Raw genomic sequence first — 26247 nt, forward strand, 5'->3', positions numbered from 1 at the left:
GAAAAACACTGAACAAACATATTTACATTTGTTATCATCACAATGTTTAAATATGATGATTCTAAATTAAATAGGTTAGATTGAATGTAATTTAAAACGCCATTTAAACTCTAACATGATTAATATGAAAAGATAATTACAAATGATCATGGAAATGTACTGATGCTGACACTAATAGCGCATTCTAGATACTGTAAGCTAAACTAAAGGAAATTATATAGCACATTAACTAAGAAACAAAACTGAGACAATACACTAGAGCTGACATTTAGTGGTTAGTTCAAACGTCATATTGAGGTGTTAAGACTGAGTTCAAAATTTCCTGAATTTGTTTTCAACAGCACATCTGCAGAATTCTTTGACTTATAACTGCAGGTGGCTAAATTTCCCCCAAGATAATCAAGATTTTATTTCATAATTCAGTTTTAACGCTTTCTCAGATGTTCAGAACATAATAATTTACTTTAGGCTTATACAGCACTGTAAAAGGTGTGAAAAAGCACTTTCTGAGGTCAAGAATCTATTTCTGTAACACAGTAGATGTGTGGCATTGATGGAGTCTAAAAACAGTACCATGTGCTTTTCTTGACTGAAGACAAAATAATGCTAGAAATCACAATGGGCCAGGCAGCATCCATGGAGAGAGAGAGCAAGCTAAATTTGAGTCGAGATGATTCTTCATCAGAGTCCCAGTTCAGCTTCTGCAATAATTTGCTTCTACATGCATCTTATTTTCATTTTCTTGCATATGAAACAGCATGAAAACACTGAAGGCAATTAACAGGAGACGAGAAGAGAGAAAAATAATATTTTAATGATAAAATACAAATAACACTAACCTTCAGCAACCCCATCCCAAGCAAATAGTGCACTTTTCCATCAATAAATGGACAATTAGTATATTCTACAAAGCAGACAAAAGGTGAAACAAACAAGGTACTTTATCAAACCTTGTGTTTTTCAAGAAAGAGTGTGAAAATGTACAATATTATTATCGCACATAATCATATTATCAAATAATAAAAGAAGACTGGCCACATTCCAGGTTAATATGACCTGCTGTGAAGTCAACACATTTCATCTGATAATTAACGTCTCACGCTTTGAGTTCGCACTAGGTTCATGTCTTCATATACTGAGTTTGGAGCTCTCCCATGTCTTGGCTTCTCAGGTTGGCATTTTTTCCTTGCCTAAAAACAAAATCACTTTTTAGAAATTGTATTCCTCTGCTTTCTCATTTAGATTTCTAAGTGGAGGACTCTACAGCTTGCAGATCAGGCTGATTCCATATCTGCTGTTCATTCAGAATTAACTTTCTATATATCATTACTAATTGTTAATCAATTCTCCTTAATTAATAGCACCTCAACATTTTCTATTTCAGAAATTAGTAATAACGAGACGCTAAAAATCTGACCACATTCAGAGAGTGTCTCCAAGATTGATAATATTTGAGAATCTCTCAGTTACATGAATGCATGGAAAATAAATGACACTTGAAACAGAATACGCATTTTTCTGTGACTGGTAAAACTGCCCTAGTTTGTACTCTTTCCTCTGTGGGCTTGTGTAATTATTTTTAGTCAACCTACTCAGAGATCTTATGACATGCTCAAAATGCGTATGACAGCTGGAAGTGAACCCAGGCTTCTTTGCTTAGAAGCAAGAGCCAGACCCCTCTGTTGCCTACAGTAAGCTTCTGAGGAGAGGGGAAATTCTATAGTTATGCTCCCAGACTATGAACTGTTCATCCAGTATCCCAGAAGCCCAGATTTGTTTCTGTGCAAAAGTAAGCCATTTGATCCATTATTCCTGCACTAGTTCTCTTACCAAGTGCCAATCTTTTGCCTTTTCCCCAATATCCAATACATCATTTCTGTCCAAATTATCATTCAATGCCCCCATGGATGTCTTATGTGAACCCAGCTCCATCATGCTTCCAGACACTGCAATGCATGCCCAATCTACTCATGATGTAAAAAAGTTATTTCTCACATCGTTGCTTCCTTTGCACATCACCTTTTGTCTAAGCCCTCACATTTCTCAGAGATAGTAAGAACTGCTGATGCTGGAGTCTGAGATAATGCAGTGTAAAGCTGGAGGGACACAGTAGGCCAGGCAGCATCAGAGGGGCAGGAAAGCTGACCCTTCTTCAGAAAGAAGGATCCTGGCCCGAAATGTCAGCTCTCCTGCCGCTCTGATGTTCCCTGGCCTGCTGTGTTCCTCCAGCTGCACACAGTCTTTCCCCATGTTTCTTTGTAATTTATGAGCAAGAACAGTTTCTCCCTAACTATTCCATCCAACCTACTCATGACTTCATAAAACCTCTCTGCAATCTCCACTCAGCCTTCTTCTCTCCATAAAACCATAAGACCATAAGACATAGGAGTGGAAGTAAGGCCATTCAGCCCATCAAGTCCACTCCGCCATTTAAATCATGGCTGATGGGCATTTCAACACCACTTCCCTGCATTCTCCCCCTAGCCCTTGATTCCTTCTGAGATCAAGAATTTGTCAATCGCTGCCTTGAAGGCATCCAATGCCTCGGCCTCCACTGCACTCTGCGGCAATGAATTCCACAAGCCCACCACTCCCAAGGAGAACAATCCCAACTTCTTCAAACTATCCTCATCACTGAAGTTTCTCATTGCTGGAACCATTCTTGTAAAACACTTTGGTACTCTCTCCAGTGCATTCATATTTTTACTAACGACTGTACAAAATATTCCATATTTATTTATTTCATATTTCAGAGAAGGCACTTTCTCAGGTTCCCTTTTCAGCCAGAAAAATTACATATAAAATATCAGAAATATTTGTTACAAAGAAATTAGAAACTTACATGCCAAAGTATCATAATCAGTGCACAAATGATAGCAACTATTGCAGTGATAATCACACCAATCATGATTGGATCCTTATGTAAAAGTTCTGTACAATTTGTGGCATCTGCACAATCGGTTTTACAGTCTTTCAAATTGGACTCTGAAAAGATACAAAATGTATCATTGTTTTCTGAAAAGAATTCCATACATACCATCTCCATATTGTCATTGTATTATTTTCATTTTTGTAATTTTTTTGCATCCTATACAGAAGGGAAAAATAAGTTCTGCATCTGTTAGAGCACTTTAAATTTTGCTTGTTATTTATTCATGGAATATGAGCATCACTGGCAAACGCAATACTTTTGTGCATCCATTATTGCCCATGAGAAAGCTGCGGTGAGCTGACATCTTAAAACCCTGCAGTCCATGTCATATAATCATACAGTCACAGAATTGTACAGTATGGCAACAGACCCTTCTGTCCAACTCAGCCATGCTGACCAGATATCCTAAATTAATCTAGTCCCATTTGCCAGAATTTAGCCCATATCCCTCTGAACCCTTCTTAGTCATGTACCCATCCAGGTGCCTTTTAAACATTGCAATTGTACCAGCCTCCTTCACTTCCTCTGGCAGCTCATTCCATACATGCACTGCACTCTGTGTGAAAAAGTTGCCCCTTAGGTCCCTTGTTCATATTTCCTCTCTCAGCTTAAATTATTACCCTCCAGTTTTTGACTCTACTACCTTGGGGAAAAAACCTTGGCTATTCACCATGCTGCTCATGATTTTATCAACATCTGTCAGGTCACCTCTCAGCCTCTGATGCTCCAAGGAAAATAACCCCAGACTATTCAGCCTGTCTTCATAACTCAAACCTTCCAACCCTGGCAACATTCTTATAAATCCTTTCTGAATCCATTCAAGTTTCACAACATCTCTGGTAAGGCTTGGAGACTACAATAGAATGCAGTATTCCAAAAATGGCCAAACCAATTTCCTGTACAGCTGCAACATGATCTCCCAATTCCTATACTCAATGCACTGACCAATAATGGCAAACATACCAAATGCCTTCTTCACTATCCAGTCTACCTGCAATTCTACTCTAAGGAACTATGAACATGCACTCCATGGTCTCTTTGTTCAATAACACTCCCTGTGCAACAATCCTCCAGGATCGTATCATTAAGTGTATAAGTCCTGCCCTGATTTGCCTTTCAAAAGTGTAGCATCTCAGATTTATCTAAATTAAACTCCATCTGCCACTCCTTGGTCCACCAGCCCATCTAATCAAGGTCCTGTTGCACTCGGAGAGAACCCATGTGATCTAAGGATACCTGCATTACTGTTATGGAGGGAGATCCAGAATTTTGACCCAGCATGAATGAAGGGACAGTGATATAGTTCCAAGTCAGGATAGTGTGTGGTTTGAAGGGAAACATGCAGGTGTTGGCGTACCCATGTGTCCACTAGACCACCTTCTAGGTGGTAGAGGTTATGAGTTTTGAAGATTCTATCAAAAGAGACTTGGTGAACTGCTGCCTAGCACTTTTAGGTGGTCCTGCTGCTGAATCGTAACTGGAGCGATTGAATGTTTAAGGTGATGGATGGAGTGCAACTCAAATGGACTGCTGTATCCTGGATAGTGCTTTGATTCAAGGGTGCCCATGGAAAGGTGTTCTGCATCATGGTTCTGTACTTTTTGTTTTAGTTTGTCTCATTCTCCTTAGCGTAATACCATTCCGTAATTCCTATCTGCTATACTTTACCAGTAATGTGAACATAAGCATAGTAACATAATTTCAACTCCTTATTCTCACTATATACATGACTACAGTCCAATTATTTCACTCTCAGTCTCTTTCTCAGACTCTCAATATTAATTAATAATATTAATAGTAATTTATTGTCACTTTTATTTTTACAAATGTTCCACTTATCAAATGGTTACATCAATAGTCATGAGGTAATAGTAACTGGTATTGTCAATGGATTATTAATTTCATCACAGCAGATGGAAGAAAAAGTCTAATGATGATCATGAATCCATTGTTGATTATCATAACAACACATCTGATTCACTAAAGCCCTTGAGTGAAAGAAAGCTTGGTCTGGCATACTCCAGACAACAGCAATGTAGTTGACTCTTAATTGCTCTCTGAAATGGCATCATTGGTATTTAGAAATCTGTCAATCACTCCTTAAAAATACTCTTTGACTATCTTCCGCAACCTTCTCGGGGTAAAGAAATTCAAAGATTCACAATTATGAGAGTAAAAATAATCTGTTTATTTTGAGCCTAAGTGGCTTCTGACTTATTTAAAAATTGCTCACTATCGTTCGGTGCTCTCCAACTACAGAACATATTTCCTGCATCTATAATTGCCTTCTAAAAATTTAAAGTTTTAAAGGTTAAAGTTTTACTTATAAATTCTGTGTCTGATACCATCTCACTAACACTTGAAAAACAAGCGAGGCTCGAAAAGCTTGTGCTTTCAATAAATCTGTTGGACTATAATCTGGTGTGATGTGATTTCTGACCTTGTGGTAAATTGTAAATTTATAGGGCTTAATGAGATGACCTTTCATTCTTTGAAACTATAGAGAATACAGGTCCAGTTTCCCCAATCTCTCTTCAGAAAAAAAAGCCCTTCTATCTGGGAACCAAATCTGGTAAACCATTTTTGCACTCCCTCTATATAAATAATACTCTTCCTAAAGGTGAAGGGCACCAAACACAGCACTTCAGATGGAATCTGATACTCTGTATAATTGATGGAAATTTTCACTAAAATCCTTTCAAAATAAAGGCTAACCTACCATTAGACTTTTAAATGCTTGCTGCTCCTGCATAATAGCATTCAGTACTTACTGACAAAAATGCCCAGGTCCCTTTGTACACCTACACTTTCTAATCACAAGCCATTTGTGAAATACTCTGCACTTCCATTCCTTCTACCAAAGTGGGTAACCTTACATTTTTCCTCATTATATTCTATTTGCTATTCAAAAGTCTGTCCAAATGTTCTTGAAGCCATATTGCACTTCTCTCAGCATACATTCCCATCTAGGTTTATGTCACCTGTGAACGAGGACCTTAATACTGTTGGTCCCCATGTCCAAAGCATTGGTATATTGCAAGTGGCAGGGGTGTAAGTATTGAACCTTGCAGTGCTCCCCTCATGCAAGAATGGCTTGTTTGTTCATGTTCTGTTTTCTATCTGTTAGCCAATATTTGGTCCTTGTCAGTATATTCCATTTTATCCCATGTTAACCAGCTTCCAAGGAAAGACATTATCAAAAACCTTCTGAAATTTCAAATATGCTACATTTACCAACTCCTCTTTATCAATTCCATCAGCACCATCCTTAAAAAAATTTCCAACAGCTCAGTCAAAAACGATTCCATATTGACAAATTTATGCTGTCTGAAGGCAGCCAGTCATGATCTGCTAGGTCTATTCCGAACCTATCATCTTTAGCCTGGTGGAAACTCCACACAACCCAGTGGTGGGCATGAAGACAGGACTTCATCTCTACTAGGACTGTCTGGTGATGATTGATCCCAATACTGTTAGGTATACACGCATCTATGACAGGTAAGTTTTGGATGAAATCAAGTAGATTTCTTGACCTCATTGGTTCTCTTATAATTTACCACAAGGTCAGAAATCACATGACACCAGGTTATAGTCCAACAGGTTGATTGAAAATACAAGCTTTTTGAGCCTCACTTGTTTTTCAGGTGTTAGTAAGATGGCATCAGACACAGAATTTATAAGTAAAATATCAAAGGGTCACACCACTGATGAGGATGTATTAAATAACCTAAGATGCTGTTAAATCTTTTATCAGTTAGAAGGTTTTAATTGAATAAAATGTATATGTAAACCCTGAATTCCTTTCAAGCCACTGCCCTGAGATAACTGAAGGTTTTAATCAGTGTAAAGAAGTGGTGGCATTTTAGGGGTGTGTGTGTGTGTGTGTGTGTGTGTGTGTGTGTGTGTGTGTGTGTGTGTGTGTGTGTGTGTGTGTGTGTGTGTGTGTGTGTGTGTGTGTGTGTGTGTGTGTGTGTCTGTGTGTGTGTGAGAGAGAGAGAGAATCTTTGGGATTTAGATATACATATTAATCAATTAAAGCCTTCTGAGTAAAGATTTAACAGCGCCTAAGGTTTATTTAATACATCCTTATCAGTGGTATGACCCTTTGATTTTTACATATAAATTCCGTGTTTGTTACAACCTCACCAACACCTGGAGAATGAGTGAGGCTCCCAAAGCTTGTGTTCAAATAAACCTTTTGGACTATAATCTGGTGTTGTGTGATTTCTGACCTTGACCGTCCCAGTCCAACACCAGTGCCTCCACACCAATCTGCTACATGCCCAGCCTGACAACTGTGTCTTTCAGGACTCAGCCAGCTTGGCTATTAGTGGTAATACTGAGCCATTCTTCGTGAGGGATTTTGAAATCCCTTCGTCAGCAAGCGTTCTGTGCCCTTGCCACTCCGAATGGTTCCTTTAAGCACTTTTCAACATGGAGGAGCTCTGATTCATTTGCTAATATGAGGAAGCAGATAACAAGGTTCAAAACACCCCCCTGACTGATGGCCTGTCATCTATGCTGTCAATAAGACTGAGGAAGGGTCACCAAACCTGAAATGTTAACTCTGACTTTTTCTTCACAGATGCTGCCAGACCTGCTGAGCTTTTCCAGCAACTTTTGTTTTTGTCACTGGATGTACCCACTGTTGCAGACAGAGGAATCTCAGTCATTGATTGCAATCATACCTAAGTAACCCAGAAAGTAGCAGGCACATTGGTTTGTGAGGCAAATCTCAAACTTTTTGCATGAGTCTGCAGATATTTGTGAAGGGGTCTTGATAGGATTGACTGTGCTGTGTGAGGATTTGTTATTTTATGTTTTTGCCCTGGGAGGAAGTACAACTTAAGTCTACAAGAATGATATCTGGACTTCAAGGGTTAATTATGAATATGCATTACACAATTAGAGATAAGGAGAGATTACACAAACTGGGCCTGTTTACTGTCAAATTTATTAGGTATTCTGTTAGAAATTTCCAAAACATTAACAGGGAAAAACAGAGTATATGAAGATAAAGTATTTCCATTGGTTGGGGATTCCATAACTCAGTGGTAAACCATTCAGAAGAGATGTTACGAAGCACTGCTGTGCACAAAATGTGGTAGATTTTTGAACTGAAAGCATCAAATGCTGGAGATCACAGTGAATCAGGCAGCATTCATGGTGAGGAGGCAAGCTAGCATTTCAATCTAGATGACTCTTCATCAGATCAAGCTCTCCTTCACAAATGGCAGTGGATGCTGGATCAGTTGCTAATTTTAAATCTGAAAGTGATAAAGTTTTGTCAGCAAAGTTATTAAGGGGCGAAAAGCAAGTATATGGAATTAGGCCACAGATCAGTCGTGATCTATTTGAATGTTGGAATAGGCCCAAGGAGCTGAATGGCCTACTGCTGTTCCCATGTCCCAATGAGCCTGGGTTGATGCTGCATGGTACATTTAGTTGTATCTTTATACCATATCACATTTGGTATTTAACTTTGTGAGTACAGTCCTCTGCTCATCATCCCAGAAGATCTGCAACAAGATATGCTGTAAATGTTTGACACGGTGATTTTTTGGGGGGTGGAAGGCAGTGGTAGTAATGGCCTGGTGGTATTATTGCTAGTCCAATAATCCAGAAACTCAGCTAGTGCTCTGTGGGCCCAGGTTCAAATCCTACCATTTTGGATGATGGAATATGAATTCAATAAATAATTAAGAATCTACTAATGGCTATGAAACCATTGTCCGTTGTTGGAAAAGCCCATCTAATTCACTAATGTCCTGTTGGGGAGGTGATAGTCTATTATATTGTCAGTCAGCTAGTAATCCAGGGACCTAAGCTAATGTTTTAATGACATAGGCTCAAATCAAATTAAAGCAGATGATAATTATTTTTCTCAGCTGTGTAGCACACTGATGAGGCCACTCCTGGAAATATTGCCAACAGTTTTGTTCTCCTTGCTTGAGAAAGGATGTACTGGCACTGGATGGGGTGCAGGCAAAGTTCAAAAGGATGATTCCGGAGTTGAGAGGGTTAGTTTATGAGTAGAGATTGAGTAGCCTGGGACTATACTCATTGGAATTTAGAAGAATAAGAGAAGCATCTAATAGAAACACATAAAATTATGAAGGGAATAGATGAGATAAAAGCAGGGAGGTTGTTTCCACTGGCTGGTGAAACTGGAACTAGGGGGCATATCCTCAAAGTAAAGGGGAGCAGATTTAGGACTTCTTTATCCAATGTTTTTGAATCCATGAAATTCCCTGCCCAGCAAAGCAGATGAGACTACCTTGTTGAATGTTTTTAAGGTACAAATAGATAGGTTTTTGAACAGTAAAGGAATTAAGGGTTATGGCAAGCGGCTGGGTTAGTGGAACGGAGTCCACGAAGAGATCAGACATGATGTTATTGAATGACGGAGCAGGTTTGATGGATCAGGAGGCCCACTCCTGCTCCTATTTCTTATGATCTCCTGTAAAAGCAACTTCATGCTGTTTAGACCCAATGTTTGATACGTGTATGTAAAACTGGAACAAAAAACCTGTTTACTTTAGCAACAAATCACTGTTCTGTGATTATTTTTCAAAGAGAGCCAAGCCCAATTTATCAGATTGAAATACTTTTAACAAAGGAATATCTTTCAGTTGGCTTGGCAACAAAATTCCACAATGCTCGAATATGTTTTTTTTCCGAGATTCCTTATTGTCTTTGCTGAGGGAATTTTGAATCCTATCACTGTTATGTTTTTAAAAAATTAACATTGGTACATGTACCAACAGATCAAAAAATAGAAACAAGTGACTTTGTTCTTTAGAAAAGAGGCCTGGGCAAAGTTATGGCCTTTACATTTATTGATAGGGAAATATTGGAAATGTTGATGACTGACAACGTAAGGGATCATCTGGAAGGATAGTTATGTCAAAGAGTGTCAGACTGGACTTGTAGGAGACAGATAATGCCTGACCAATTCTCTGAAACCATTTGAGAGTTATATTTGTGTATAAGGGTTGAGGCAATGAATTTTAATGAATTTGGATTTTGGGAAGTAATTTGACACTATTGCACAAACAGATTGATCCACAAGGTTCATCATGCATATGACAAAAAATTAGGCTAGCTTTATCCTTGGTTCAGAAATAAACAGCAAAGTATGGATTATGATAAAGTTGGTAGCATCTCACAGGAGTTCGTTTTGGGTTTCTTTTTTGTTAACTGATGTAAGATTCAAATTGGGACTAGGCCAATGATGCTGCAAATTGATGCAACAACTCAAAGAAATCTGAGCAGATTTGATAAATGAGTAACAAGGTACCAGAACATGACAACATTCAAGCAATGAAGCAGAATATACAAGGTTCTTAATGTACTCAAAGTAACATGGCAGGAAAGAAGTTATTGAAATTTAGGAGATAGATTGTTAAAGCTGTCATTCTATGCTGCGAGACAATGAACAGTCTGATTGATCATTTAATAACAACTGAGAGGTGATCTGAGTTTCTAACATGTCTTGCACTCATATGTACATAATAGTATTAAGTTTAGGTCTCCCACCACTTGGCAACAGTAGCAAGACTGATTCCTGAACCCTGAAGGCCAGATCAATCAAAAGGAAAAGTTATGTACCCGAGAACTTTACTTTCCATTGGGAAAATGGATCAAGGAAGAATTGAAAGGATTCTTTCATACCTTCCTGAAAATTTTGTATGTGTGTATTCTTCTGTCAGGCCCACAATTTAAGAACTGGGGGTACAACTTAAAATTAAGGATGCCAAAAGAAACGACGATATTTAAGTATTTTTTCCAATAAAAGGGTAATAATGTTCTGGAACAGATTTTCAGCAGGAATGGTGGAAGAGAAAATCAAGTTTTACAAGACAAGATGAACTTCTACCATAAAAGGGAAAACATTTACTTATTCCACTCAGATGGGGCATTTAGTATTAGAGAAACATTAAAGGACACAGATGGAACTTCAGGATATGCTACATCATTTTACAGACAATGAAGTAATTTTGAAGTATCATCAACTTTCTAAGGTATGAAATGTGATCACTAGTTTGCACATAAACTTGCAAAATATATGTATCAATCAAATGCATGACTAGATAAGCATTATGTTTCCTGCTGTAGGTTTGGGGATTAAATATTGACAAGAAGACCATGAAAACTCTTAGGTTCTTCTTCCAATAGTGCTATGGGGTCTTTTGCATCTTGCAGGAAGGCAAATTGTACAGACTTCCAAATTTTACTGTAAACCTTAGAAGATGAGAACTCATAAGGGATAGGTTTTTCTCATTCACTTGGAAATGTTTGAAACTAGGCCACAACATTGTGAAATAATTCCAGTGGAAGTACAGTCTGCTGAGTTAGAGGGCACTGGCTTTCACTTTAGTTCACTGCATCATCCCAAACTCAACAATGACCATTGTTGAAGTTACTGAAACCTGTATAATTTCAGCAGAACCCTGTCTGAATAGAGGGTGAGAAAGGGCAATTTTGATTCCCAAACTAACTTGCCATCTTTTACATTAGCATCATTGTGTCATCAATGTCAAGGAGATCTCAACAACATTTTGAGATTCACAGCGTGACAGAGAAGTTGGTTGTTTTGATAAGTTTCAAGGGGTTAATATCTTATGAACTCTAAACAGTGGAGTTCATACCCGAAATTCAAGAATTTATAACCACTTGAAGCTAGCAATCAAATAGTGAAATTGCAGGCACCATACTCGTCTAATAGAATGTTCTGAAGTTGGTCATACAGAATGAATGCAGTGATGACAATTCTCAAGCTGATATCAACAGAAAAACTGAAATAGCAAGCAATTGTTTTTACATTCTGGTTTATCTCAGACATTTAAAGGTTGAGGTTTTACATGTGTCGCTTGACAGTTGTTTTTGAAACTTTTCACAGTTGCTTTTTCCATTCCATTTTATACCTTTGACAATTTAATTTGAAAGTATGTTTTGGAATTTTGTAACAATTTCTTTTGATAGCTCAGTTAACGGTACCAATAAGCTCCTCTGTTTAAATTCATTTATGCACTGACAAATTCACAATGGCCAGCACCACTTCAGCAATTTATCAGGAAGAAAGTTTTAAAAAATGTTGAACATTTAAAGAGATGGAGTCTTTCAGGGGCAAACAGTCAGAAAAGAAAATTGTTTCGATTTTGTGTAAAACAACGTAAATGAAAACAACAAATGACATGCACACTAACATTTCCAAATTTTCAGTATATTTGCTGTTCTTTTGAATTAGCCTTGCTTCTATAATCTATGTCAGATGAAGATTTGAAACATAAAGCATACCTGATAGTAATACTGTCTCTTGTCCAATGCTATCTTTAATGTATGTTTTATTTCGTATTCCAAAAACACAATAGTAAATGCCTATGTCACTTTCCTGAATGTTGTTGATGGTTACCGTGAAGTTTTTCACATCTCCTTTATACTCAAGACGTGTTTCATAGGACTTGTGTTTTGTAATCTGTTTTGGGTGGACATAGATCAAATCAATGGGATTGGAAAAACTTCTTCTGATGTAGGTGCCCACAATGGTCCCTTGGGATGATGAATATTCACAATTTATTGAAAATGAAGCTCCATTTTTCATTCGTTTGATGAACGGAGCTGGGGAAATGTGACCATCTGTAGAATACATAATGAAAAATATCATCAGTGCAATTAGAAAACGCTGAAAAGGATTAATTATCAAACAAACCTTTCCTTTGTGTAAGCATTATCATAATAATCTAGTTTTCTGATTCATATTAATACTTTCGGATTGTTATCATTTTGGGAAGATAACCTCTGTGAGTGTCTGATAATTAAATACTGAACTTTAGAAATTGCCGGGCCTGACTTTCTACGAGTCATGGCAGGTGACTGTGGAAACAGTGCAGAGGTGAGATGGACAAAAGGTCTGCTTGGAATGCTTGCTCTTTCTTCAAGATTATCAAAAGAGAAGAAAGCATAAGACAGCCATTTGGTCCCGCCCACTCACACTATCTCACCCCACACACTTTCAATACCTCAGCCCTGCCATCTCATGTCCAACTTACATGGCCCCTCATAGCCTCTGTACAAATCTGTGCACTCCTAACTACGCCAAAGTACCCTTTATAGCCCCTGACTTAACTTAGTGTCAACACAGGCCAACCACACAGGGCTCCTCCATCAACCCTCTTTGCCCTTAAACCTCCATGTCAACTTATCCACTATTCACCATAAACAGAGCACAGCACTCATGATGAGATAAAACAAAGAACATTTTAGATGTCTGTTGGAAAATTTTATCTTTCATAAAAAAATTGATTCATAAAAAAACTGCAATAACATTCCTTCAACAGCATTGTCTCCAATAAGAACAAATCCCTCATTCAACTGCTCCTTTATGAACTCTAAACAGTGGAGTTCATACCCGAAATTCAAGAATTTATAACCACTTGAAGCTAGCAATCAAATAGTGAAATTGCAGGCACCATACTCGTCTAATGGAATGTTCTGAAGTTGGTCATACAGAATGAATGCAGTGATGACAATTCTCAAGCTGATATCAACAGAAAAACTGAAATAGCAAGCAATTGTTTTTACATTCTGGGTTTATCTCAGACATTTAAAGGTTGAGGTTTTACATGTGTCGCTTGACAGTTGTTTTTGAAACTTTTCACAGTTGCTTTTTCCGTTCCATTTTATACCTTTGACAATTTAATTTGAAAGTATGTTTTGGAATTTTGTAACAATTTCTTTTGATAGCTCAGTTAACGGTACCAATAAGCTTCTCTGTTTAAATTCATTTATGCACTGACAAACCCACATATCTGTCCACCTTAAATAATTACAAAGGCCACTATGCATTTTCCAAAGGGCATGTGCCCTCAGTTAAATGTCTCTTGGGGCCACATCACAAAGGGATTCCTTCCCAGTCTGAAAGATTCCCAAAGTTCAAGCCTGCTCCTAATGGGAATGATCTGTACAGGGTTAAAATTGTATCAGAAATAATGGGAACTGCAGATGCTGGAAAATCCAAGATAACAAAGTGTGGAGCTGGATGGACACAGCAGGCCAAGCAGCATCTCAGGAGCACACAAGCTGATGTTTCGGGCCTAGACCCTTCATCAGAGAGGGGGATGGGGAGTGGGAACTGGAATAAATAGGGAGAGAGGGGGAGGCGGACCGAAGATGGAGAGAAAAGAAGTTGGTGGAGAGGAGAGTATAGGTGGGGACGTAGGGAGGGGATAGGTCAGTCCGGTGAAGATGGACAGTTCAAGGATGTGGGATGAGGCTCGTAGGTAGGAAATGGAGGTGCGGCTTGAGGTGGGAGGAAGGGATGGGTGAGAGGAAGAACAGGTTAGGGAGGCAGAGACAGGCTGGGCTGGTTTTGGGATGCAGTGGGGGAAGGGCATGAGCTGGGCAGGTTGTGTGATGCAATGGGGGGAGGGGACAAACTGGGCTGGTTTTGGGATGCAGTGGGGGCAGGGGAGATTTTGAAGCTGGTGAAGTCCACATTGATACCATTGGGCTGCAGGGTTCCCAGGCGGAATATGAGTTGCTGTTCCTGCAACCTTTGGGTGGCATCCTTGTGGCACTGCAGGAGGCCCATGATGGACATGTCATCTGAAGAATGGGAGGGGGAGTTAAAATGGCTTGCGACTGGGAGGTGCAGTTGTTTATTGCGAACCGAGCGGAGGTGTTCTGCAAAGTGGTCCCCAAGCCTCCGCTTAGTTTCCCCAATGTAGAGGAAGCCACACCGGGTACAATGGATACAGTATACCACTTTGTTTATTGCGAACCGAGCGGAGGTGTTCTGCAAAGCGGTCCCCAAGCCTCCACTTGGTTTCCCCAATGTAGAGGAAGCCACACCGGGTACAATGGATACAGTATACCACATTGGCAGATGTGCAGGTGAACCTCTGATTAATGTGGAAAGTCATCTCGGGGCCTGGGATGGGGGTGAGGGAGGAGATGTGGGGGCAAGAATAGCACTTCCTGCGGTTGCAGGGGAAGGTGCTGGGTGTGGTGGGGTTGGAGGGCAGTGTGGAGCGAACACGGGAGTCATGGAGAGAGTGGTCTCTCCAGAAGGCAGACAAGGGTGGGGATGGAAAAATGTTTTGGGTGGTGGGGTCGGATTGTAGATGGCGGATGTGTCGGAGGATGATGCGTTGTATCCAGAGGTTGGTGGGGTGGTGTGTGAGAATGAGGGGGATCCTCTTAGGGCGGTTGTGGTGGGGGTGGGGTGTGAGGGATGTGTTGCGGGAAATGTGGGAGATGCGGTCAAGGGCTTTCTCGACCACTGTGGGGGGAAAGTTGCGGTCCTTGAAGAACTTGGACATCTGGGATGTGCAGGAGTGGAATGCCTCATCGTGTGAGCAGATGCGGCGGAGGCGGAGGAATTGGGAATAGGGGATGGAATTTTTGCAGGAGGGTGGGTGGGAGGAGGTGTATTCTAGGTAGCTGTGGGAGCCGGTGGGCTTGAAATGGACATCAGTTACAAGCTGGTTGCCTGAGATGGAGACTGAGAGGTCCAGGAAGGTGAGGGATGTGTTGGAGATGGCCCAGGTGAACTTGAGGTTGGGGTGGAAGATGTTGGCGAAGTGGATGAACTGTTCGAGTTCCTCTGGGGAGCAAGAGGCGGTGCCGATACAGTCATCAATGTAACGGAGGAAGAGGTGGGGTATGGGGCTACACTTGCCCCCACACCTCCTCCCTCACCCTCATCACAGGCCCCAAGATGACTTTCCACATTAAACAGAGGTTCACCTGCACATCTGCCAATGTTGTATACTGTATCCATTGTACCTGGTATGGCTTCCTCTGCATTGGGGAAACCAAGCGGAGGCTTGGGGACCACTTTGCAGAACACCTCCGCTCGGTTCACAATAAATAACTGCACCTCCCAGTCGCAAACCATTTTAACTCCCCCTCCCATTCTTCAGATGACATGTCCATCATGGGCCTCCTGCAGTGCCACAAGGATGCCACCCGAAGGTTGCAGGAACAGCAACTCATATTCCACCTGGGAACCCTGCAGCCCAATGGCATTAATGTGGACTTCACCAGCTTCAAAACCTCCCCTTCCCCCACCGCATCCCAAAACCAGCCCAGTTTGTCCCCTCCCCCCACTGCATCACACAACCTGCCCAGCTCATGCCCTTCCCCCACTGCATCCCAAAACCAGCCCAGCCTGTCACTGCCTCCCTAACCTGTTTTTCCTCTCATCCATCCCTTCCTCCCACCTCAAGCCGCACCTCCATTTCCTACCTACAAACCGCATCCCACCTCCTTAACCTGTCCGTCTTTCCTGGACTGACCTATCCCCTCCCGACGTCCCCACCTATACTCTCCTTTCCACCTATCTTCTTTACTCTCCATCTTCGGTCCGCCTCCCCCTCTCTCCCTATTTATTCCAGTTCCCTCTCCCCATCCCCCTCTCTGACGAAGGGTCTAGGCCCAAAACGTCAGCTTTTGCGCTCCTGAGATGCTGCTTGGCCTGCTGTGTTCATCCAGCTCCACACTTTGTTATCTGTACATGGTTCTTGTGTCAGTCTATGAAAAAAAAATTACGAGAGGCAATTGGAGTCTTATATATGCAGCTGAATCTGGAAACCATTGATATACATTTCGGAATATACTCACCCCCACCCCACCACTAAAATGGTGGAATTAGCACTGGGGTGGGACAGTTATAATTTTGAGAATACTATCACTTTTTAAAAAACCATCAAAAGACTTATTGCAAAATCTTATTGTCTTAATATCTGCCTAATTGCAAAAAAAAAATCCGGCCAGACAGTCTTCTAACACCTAGAAAGATGCAGAGACGTTATTAGAAATTAGAGAAATTTCTGAGTTGGGGTTACTAGACTCCAAAGCAAAGATGTGGAGTCATATACATTGAAGTTCACTCTTGAGTTGGAATGTTCACAATTATGAGGTGCTTACGTTAGTGAGATGGCCCCAGGAAAGCACATACCTTGAAAGATAGTAGGAGCCTTGAGGAAAACTGAAGATAACTTCTGAGAGTTGTAGCACTTTATTTTATTGCCAGGAAGTGAAGGTATTTTCAAAAGCCTAATAGGTACCCATTGGATTTTTTGGGGTGGGTGGGGCACAGTGATTGTGGAATTCAATGTTGAAAGGGTAATGTTCAGCTGGAAGTGTAACTAATTTTAGTAATTGATTTTTTTTTCTGTGAGGATACTCATTATGGAGCCATTCTCTCATTAGAGACAGTTGGTGTTAAACTTCACTTGAGGGTAAACACACCACAGGCAAGGTACTTAAAGTTAATCGAGGTGAAATTAAGCCCTTCAGCAGGTACAGGATATGAACTTGCACTTTAACATCATTCTGCATTGCAAACTCGCCACCTAAGGTACTAACTCTACCCTTCTTCTGTCATATAGGTGTGATAGTTGATGGCATTTTGCTAGTACTATTTGCTGTATTTGTTTCTCGTATGATAAACTAATTTCTTTAAAACGTGGTATCTTGGCTTTAATTCTTTCAGGAAATCAGTAATACATTGGCATAAATAGAGGGTTAGCTTACTAATAGAAAATAGAGGATTAAGATAAGGGGGTATTTTCAAAATGGCAACTTGTAACTAAAGGAGTGTCAAAGGGAGCAGTACTGAGGCCAAAATTATTTACAATGCCTATTAATCACATAGATTAGGCATGTAAATATACTATAGCCAAGGTGGGAAATACGTGGGAAAGCAAATTGTGAGGATGACACAACAATGGGTATAGTAAAGACACCATAGTCCCAGAGAACTGCTCCCTCAGAGAGAGAGGTAGAGAGAGAGAGAGAGAGATAACTGCTGGTGGATTTACCCTGAGAGTAGCTACACATTAGGGAAGAGGCAATGTTGAGAAGGTGGGGCCTGCCTGCTGACCCTAGGTGGTGTGAGATTTGAGACCATAATGTAAGCATTCCTCTGCATTGTGAAGCAGCCATCCAGCCAAATGAGCTGACAGATACCGGAGGGATACAGCCAGCTTAAATGAGTGGGCTAAAACTTATTCGATGGAATGTAGTGTGGGGAAGTGTGAGGATATGCACTGTGATAGGAAAAATAGAGGAACTCAATATCATTTAAATGGAGAAACACAGCAGAAAGCTACAGAACATAGCTACAGGTTTTGGGAGTCCTCATACTTGAATCATAAAAATGCTAGCACCAACGTTCAATGGGTAACAAGGAAGGCAAGTGGATAATTAGCCTTTATTCCAAACAAAATAGAATACAAAAATAGAGAGGATTTCAGAGAACTTGTCAGGTAAATGCAGAAAGATGGTTTCCCCTTGTGGGGGAGTCGAGGAGAGCTAATCTCAGAATAAACAGTTACATATTTAAAACAGAGATAAGGAGGAATTTCTTAACTCAGAGAGTAGTGAATCTGTAGAATTCTTTACCACAGAGTATTGTTGAGGCCACTATAAATATATTTCCAATATATTTTTATCCTTTAAATAATGACAGCGAAGCTGTTAAGTGTATTTCAGATGTGACTTCATCTATGCTCTATACAACAGTAACAAAACATCCCTAATTTATCATCTTTTACTCATAAGTCAATGATAGTATTTCATTTGCCTACTTAATAATGCGCTTGCCCTGCATTCTAGCTTTATATGATTTATGTGCCAGGACACAGTTTTTACCTCACAGTCCTGCATATTCTGTCAATTTAAATAATACGCTGTTTTACTATTCCTCCTGTCGACTTTGTTATTGTTGATTTCAAATTTAACCTTAAAAACAAGAGACATAATAAGAAGAGATTGTGCACCCTCTAACATAAGATGTCACAGGAAAAAGACAGGTATTCTTGCAACTGCTGAGAGTCTGGGGGCTAAGCATTTGATTAGCACTATTTGCAGACAGAGGAATCTCAGCATGCAAGTGCCCCATGTCTAGCCAAGGGTCCACAGGCAGGAAAAATGTAATGCTGCCTGATCACCTCAATGATAGTGCTATACAAACCAGTGCAGAATGCATTGCTACTTGATGCAGTTTTAACAGAGTGCCGAAGTGCACTTAAGAACCAGCAAAGCTTACAGCTAGCTTGCAATTTTTAAAGACTATGTGGTCCTCTTAAAGGGAAGCAAAAAGAGAAATTTCTGGAAAAACTCAGCAGGTCTGGCAGCATCTGTGGAGAGAAATCACAGTAAATGTTTTGGATTGAATTACCCCTGCCCAGACCTTACCTCTTAAAAGAGAAACATATTCATCCTACAGTAGATGCCACGAATATTTCTAAAAGCCTTTGAAGGAAGGACGAAGACGGAAGGAAGAAGGTAGATGCCAGGACTATTTATAAAAGCCTTTGAAGGATCACCAGGCCAGAGACAGGGATCCCGAGGTCAAGAGGAGAGATTGCTATTAGATTCTGCACACAGAGTATATTCAGGGTTTGGGATCACTTGCCTTGGATGTGAATTCCAGGAATCATTCCTTAAGGACCAGGCTGCCTTGCAATAAAAATATTATCCTCCTCAAGTTGTTAAGGTCAGTAGTACATCTTCCAGTGATGTCTTCAACCAATGCATCATCAACATATCATGCTGATCAATGCATTTCAGCTCAATGGCCAATAGTAAGTAGTTTGGGGTTATGCCGAAAACTGAAATGCATTACCACAATCTCATACAGTTACCACTGCATCATGCCTCACATCCATGCTTCATTACTTGCAGGATGCCTTCAGCTAGTCGCCTATGGCAGATATATCATCCAAATACATTGCAGCAAACTTATTGACAGTTCTTTTTTTCTCTCTTTTATGGGTCGTGATATCCAGAAAGAGTAGCAGAGAAGGGTACAGAAAAGATGCCTTTTGAAGAGACAAGGCCCTGTTTCAAAGAAAGGGGAAAGAGTTTACTTCCAACATGACACAGGGAAGCAACAAAGAGATGCTCAATAATAATCTCTTCTCAATTTATTTCCTAGCTCATAAATCATAGAGTCCCTACAGTGGGGAAACAGGCCCTTTGGCCCAACAAATCCACGCTGACCCTCACAGCATCCCACCCAGTGCCTCAATAGTTCTTGAAACAACATGGGCTTCATATTTGAAAATATGTCAGGCCACAAATATGTTTAAGTTTTTCTAAACTGTGGTTCAATGGAAAGATTGAAAACAGCCCTAATTCTCCACATTTACTTTTGAGGCAGTTTGATAAGGGGGGCATATTCAGATGGCAACCTGCACAGAGATCAGCACTGGAGACACGATTATTTACAATATATATTAATGACATAGATGAGAAAAATGAATGTACAATAGCCAAGTTGCAGATGACACAAAAATAGATGGGAAAGCAAGTGGTGAGGGGACACAAAATGCTTGCAGAGATATATCAACAATTTAGTGAATAGGCAAAAACTTGACATATGGAGTATAAAGTGGGAAAGTGTAAGGTTATGCATTTCAGCAGGAAGAAAAGAGGATCTGAATGATACTTCAATGGAGACAGATTGCAGAAACTACAGAGCAGAGTGATTTTGGAGTCCTCGCCTAGGAATCACTGAGAGTCAGGTAATAGGAAAGGAAAATGTAATGTTGGCCATTATTTCAAAGGACTGGAGTATGACAACAGGGAGGTTTTGCTAAAACTATACAAGGCACTTGACAGACTACAGCCAAAATACTGTGAACAGTTTTGGGCCCATTATCTAAGGAGAGATAGATCAGCAGCCCAGAGAAGGTTCAAAAGGCTGATATTGGTGTGTTGGGGTATTGGGGTATTTATTGTATTGTATGATACTGATCTGTATTGGACTCTGTCTTATGAGATGACGTTGAGTAGATTGGGTCTGTACTTGCTGGAATTTAGAAGAATGAGAGATGACTGTATTGAAATGTACAAGTTTCTTAGAGGACTTTGCAGGGTTGATGCGAAAAGGCTGTTTGCCCTTGTGATAGAATTTAGGACCAGACGGTGTAATCTCAGAACAAGAGGTCACACATTTAAAACACAGATGAGGAGGAAATTTTTCATTCAGAGGGTCATAAATTCATGGAATTCTTTACCACAGTGGGCTGTTACCACTGAGAGTCATGAAGTTTATTCAAAACTGAGATGGGTTTTTAATCAAAAAGAGAATTAAGATTTATAGATGAAAGGCAGGAAAACACAGTTAAGAATGATCAGAACAGCCATGATCACACTGAACATCAGAGAAAATTGAATGGGCTGAGTGGCCTACTGCTGTTCCAATATCTCATGGGTATGATTGTTGGCTTGTTATAAATAACAGCTTTGTATGTGAGAGATCCTGAGTTCAAATCTTAGACAACCTCTCATGTGTTCCTGTTTTTGTGGGTGACAGAAAAACTGTGTGCCAAAACAGCAAAAATAATATGGGGCTAATGAATGAGGTTTTGATTTTTTAACTCACATTTGAATGAAGTTTCAGTCATCAGATACAGAGAAACACAAATACATGGTTCAACATAAAAGTTTCGTCACATTTGGAATTGTGTCTTTAAAAAAATGACTCCCTCTTCCGTACCTACACTGGCCCGAAACCCCACCTCTTCCTCCGTTACATTGATAACTATATCAGCTCCACCTCATGCTCCCATGAGGAGCTTGAACAGTCCATCCACTTCACCAACACCTTTCATCCCAACCTTAAGTTCATCTGGACCATCTCTAATACCTCTCTCTCCTTCCTGGAACCCTCTGTTTCCAACTGCAGCAAACACCTAGAAACCGATATCCATTCCAAGACCACCAGCTTCCACAGCTACCTAGAATACACCTCCTCCCACCCACCTTCGTGCAAAAATGCCATCCCCTATTCCCAATTCCTTCGCCTCAACTGCATCTACTCCAAGGATGAGGCATTCCACTCCCATACATCTCCAATGTCTTCTTTTTTCAAAGACCGCAACATCCCCCTTCAGTAGTCAAGAACACCCTCGACCACATCTCCCGCATTTCCCACAACTCATCCCTCACACTCCCTACCCGCAATAAAAAAAACAAAATAGAATCTTTCTCGTCCGCAGGTGCCACCCCACCAACCTCTGGATATAACGTATCATCCTCCGCCACTTCTGCCACCTGCGATCCGACCCCAGCACCAAAGACATTTTCCCCTCCCCACCCTTATCTGCCCTACGGAGGGACCAGTCTCTCTCTGTGACTCCCTTGTCCGCTCCAAACTCTCCTCCAGCTTCACCACACCCAGCATCTTTCCCTGGAACCGCAGGAAGTGCTACACCTGCCCCTACGCCTCCCCCCTCACTCCCATCCCAGGTCCCAAGAAGACTTTCCACATCAAGCAGATGTTCACCTGCATCCACTGTCCCCATTGTGGCACCACTACATTGGGGAAACCAAGTGGAGGCTTGGAGGTCACTTTACAGAACACCTACGCTCAGTTCACAGTAAACAACTGCACCTCCCAGTCGTGAACCATTTCAACCCCCCTCCCATTCCTTAGACGAGATGTCCATCCTGGGCCTCCTGCAGTGCCACAATGATGACACCCAAAGGTTGCAGGAACAGCAGCTCATAACCTGCTTGGGAACACTGCAGCCTAATGGTAGCAATATGGACTTCACAAGCTTCAAAATCTCCCCTCCCCCCACCGCATTCCAAAACCAGCCCTGCTTGTCCCTGCCTCCTCAACCCGTCCTCCACCTAGCCCCTCCCCCCACTTCAAGCCCCACCCCCATCTTCTACCTATTAACCTCATCCCGCCCCCTTGACCTGTCCGCCCTAGCAGGGCTGACCTATCTCCTCCCTACCTGCCCACCTATACTCACCTTTATTGGCTCCATCCTCTCTCTTTACCAGTCTGTCTCCTCTCCACCTATCTTCTCCTCTATTCATCTTCTATCCACCTCTCCCTCTCTCTCTATTTATTTCAGAACCTCCTTACCCTCCCCCATTTCTGAAGAAGGATCTAGGCCCAAAAGGCCAGCCTTCCTGCTCCTACAATGCTGCTTGGCCTGCTGTGTTCATCCAGCTGTACACCTTGGTATCTCTACTTAATGAACCCTTATAGTTTTTCACATTATGCACAGCTTTTACTATAATCTGCACTCAGAGTTTGGGCTGAACTGACATTAGGCAAGGAGGATGTAATTGAGATCTAGGATTAGCATAAAAATACACAGATTTTCATACAATACTGTTGTGTGCGTCCCATATATTTATTCAAATTTCTGAAGCATTCAGATGATGAACGAAATGTCAAGCAACTGACAACTTCTGAAAGTTATATAGTACAGTGGGTTGACTATTTGGCGTATAGTCAGACATATTGAGTACATTAGGATTTATATTCATGATGTCAAAGAAGACCTGTGAAGCTACTTGTATTTTGAAGCGATGCAGCAATCATTTTTAGGAATACACACCACATTCATGTGTACTTTCTAAAAATTATAAACAAGATTCAAATACTTTGTAACATCGTTATGAAGTTAAATATTGAAAACATTTTAATTCACAAATGCCTGATTGAGATCAAATGATTGTGAGTATTAGATGATCAGTTTAGTTTCACTTGAAACAATTCATAATGATTGCACATAATTTCAGTAAATCATCAATTGCAGTTTGAAATAGAGTCAGAGCGTTTCAAAAGCTCTTCTCTGAACCATGGCTGATTAATGCATGCTGAATTCAATGCTGTTCAATGATGTCCTAGCAAGTTCTGTAATTTATTACATATTTTGGATGTAAATAATTATTATAATGTTGAAATTTTTCTTAATTAATCATTCAAAGCTTTAATCGTGTTTAAGTTATCACTTAACTGCATACTAGAAGAATTCCTCACTTTTCCATGAACTGCTTTTAACCTAGAAACATGTCCCAAAGCACTTCTGAGAGGGGTGAAGGCATTTCAATATCATATCAAAGAGCAAAGCATCAGAAAAATAATCAAGAACTTAGCTAAAGAGATATCTTAAGGAAAATTTGAAAACTGAAGTGAGAAGTGGCAGCGAGAGATTTAGGAAAAGACTTTAAAATCAGTGAACACATCAAATTATTTGACCCTGATATACTTCATAAAAGAGCTCTCGAACATTCTTACGTATTGAAGAAACATTAACATTTGAATTGATGTATGGCTGTGAGGAAGATTTCGCAGAAAATCCTGAAGAAAAGTTTTCCTACCTGTCTTTACTCCTGAAATCATTGAAAATAGAAGAATGTGAAGAAGCGAGACTTTTTGTGTAGCCATTCTTAATGCTTGTAACTCTGTTAATACATTTCAAAAGCACAGTTAGCTAAATTTCCGCTCTAAATATCGGCTAAACCCACGTAGCATAAACCACAGGCAATCTTGATATAAGGTACTTTTTAGTATTCCCCAAACTCTTGGCAACAATGTTTATACATAAATTAGTCCTTTGAAACCAATCTACAGCAAAATAATTGAACTGAAAACTGTGAAGCTTAACACAATGTATGAGTTAAATTTCTAGTATGTACTTACCATACAAACAAGGACCTAGGCCAAGCAAGTCAACTCTTTGAGCCTTCTCCAAATTTCAATAAGATCACAGCTGATCTAAATTTAACCACAACTCTACATTCCTACATACCCATGACAATCTTTCATCCCCTTGGCAACTAACATCAGTCTCTGCCTTAAAATATATTTAAAGATTCAGCATTCACTGACTTTTGAGGAAAGCAATTCCAACGAGAACTGTTTCTGTCTCCCTTCGTTCCTGTCCTAAATGGATGATCTCTGGTCCTAGATTCTCCCACAAGAGAAAATATCCTTCCCACATCCACCATGTCAAATCCTTTCAAGATCTTATATGTTTCAAAGAAGTCATCTCTCACTCTGCTAAACTTCAAAGGATACAGGCCTAACTGTCTAGCCTTTTGCCATAAGACCATCTGCTCATTCCAGGCATTAGTCCAGTAAACCTTCCCTGAACTGCTTGCAATGTATCAAAATTGTTCTGTAAGTAAGATGACCAGTTCTGTACACAGAGGTCCAGATATACTTTCCCAAATGCCTTGCAAAACCTCCCTACTCTTGCACTCAGTTTCCATCACAATAACTCACATCATTCTGCAGCTTTCCTGTCTACTTGCTGTACCTGCATACTAACCTTCAGGTGGGAGGTGGGATAGCCATGAGAGTGCATGAGGCAGGAATCTTCAAATCAGAAACCATCTAAGAACTTTAAAGCTGCTGAAAATGAAGGGGAAGGAATATAGCAAAATCTTATTTTCAAACAAATAGGTGAACACAGCCTCGTCTTTCTCAAAAGACTTAATGATGCTACAAAACTACAGGTCAGGGCATTAGCAGCTTCCAATCGAACCGATGACAGCTGAGCACCCAACAAACAGTAAGCACCAAAACCAAGGTTTAAAATAAACCCAGAAATCAACTAAGCTACCACTGTGAATATACAGAGCTTTATTATTGATCCAAGACCATTAATCATTACAGAAACAGGATTAAATAGTGTACTTACTTTTGTTGTCATAAAACTACAGCAACAAAACTGTCATTGGAAGCAAAAGATTCCTTGCAGACATGAGTTAACATTTAATCTTGCTAAAACATCACTGCATTGTCACAATCCCCGAAATGCTTCTCTCTTATATCTCTTTCACCTTCCTGGCAGATTTACAAGTGCAGAATATTGTGAAACATTATTTCTTAGTTTGTCAGTATTGTCAAGGGAAACTCTGTGCGTTCTATCTGACCAGTTCCTGTTTTATAAAATGATTGAGCTGATGTAACATTATGATGCCAATAGATTCTTTCGTTGGGATCATAATGTCACATCAATGTTAATTGTAGGTTTTAATGTTCCGAATAGTTATATTCCTGAAACAAGTCCTTAAGCTGCATGATTTAACTCACTTGCTTTACTCATGTGGCTGCTGCGGAAATTTCAAGTGCTAAAAATGTAACTCACTTTGTTTACAGCTAGATTCAGTGGAAAGCCTTGACTGTGAAAGTGCTCAATCAGCCTTCTGTACACTAGCCAGAAGCAAGCCAAAGTGGGAACGTTTGACATCAAATGGCACCTAAGGCTCCTTTGATTCCCAATCTGCTACTTTGGGTCTTGTGGATGGTATTTAAAGTCCTCACCATGGGACTTTCAAAAAAGATAATTTTGACACTTGTTTTTGCCACTGCAGTGAGCAGAAGTACTGTTTTGAATGTTTCTGGAGGTGTTTGCAAAGATTTTCAGATTCACAAGGCAGAGGTGTTGAAATTGAACAAGCAAGTTACAGCAATCGAAAGGCTGATCAGGAAGAAGAAAATAATGTGGGAAAGCTCTGCAGTTTCTGGCAGAATCTAGTTAGAGAAA

At 40.4% G+C, this 26247-nt stretch overlaps 1 protein-coding gene across 1 annotated transcript; it reads right to left on the reverse strand.

Annotated features, from left to right (window-relative positions):
- Positions 1–794: 794 nt before the first annotated feature.
- Positions 795–24439, reverse strand: LOC125463798 (uncharacterized). Its single transcript, XM_048555511.1, has 5 exons — positions 24396–24439; positions 24074–24157; positions 12233–12571; positions 2843–2985; positions 795–1190 (listed from the first exon to the last, which is right to left on the reverse strand). The coding sequence occupies exons 2-5, from the start codon at positions 24138–24140 to the stop codon at positions 1089–1091; spliced, it is 651 nt and encodes a 216-aa protein (XP_048411468.1). The 5' UTR covers positions 24141–24157; positions 24396–24439; the 3' UTR covers positions 795–1088.
- Between the last annotated feature and the right edge of the window lie 1808 nt (positions 24440–26247).

Source organism: Stegostoma tigrinum, chromosome 22 (genome assembly GCF_030684315.1).
Source record: "Stegostoma tigrinum isolate sSteTig4 chromosome 22, sSteTig4.hap1, whole genome shotgun sequence".
In the NCBI taxonomy this organism is placed as follows: Eukaryota; Metazoa; Chordata; class Chondrichthyes; order Orectolobiformes; family Stegostomatidae; genus Stegostoma; species Stegostoma tigrinum.

Excerpts from the sequence above, each read along its gene's own strand:
- LOC125463798 (XM_048555511.1), bottom strand. The coding sequence starts at position 24,140 with ATGGCTACACAAAAAGTCTCGCTTCTTCACATTCTTCTATTTTCAATG. Across the intron at positions 12,572-24,073 it reads GATTTCAGGAGTAAAGACAG|ATGGTCACATTTCCCCAGCT; the intron begins GTAGGAAAACTT and ends TGTATTCTACAG. Across the intron at positions 1,191-2,842 it reads TGATTATGATACTTTGGCAT|GCAAGGAAAAAATGCCAACC; the intron begins GTAAGTTTCTAA and ends TTTTGTTTTTAG.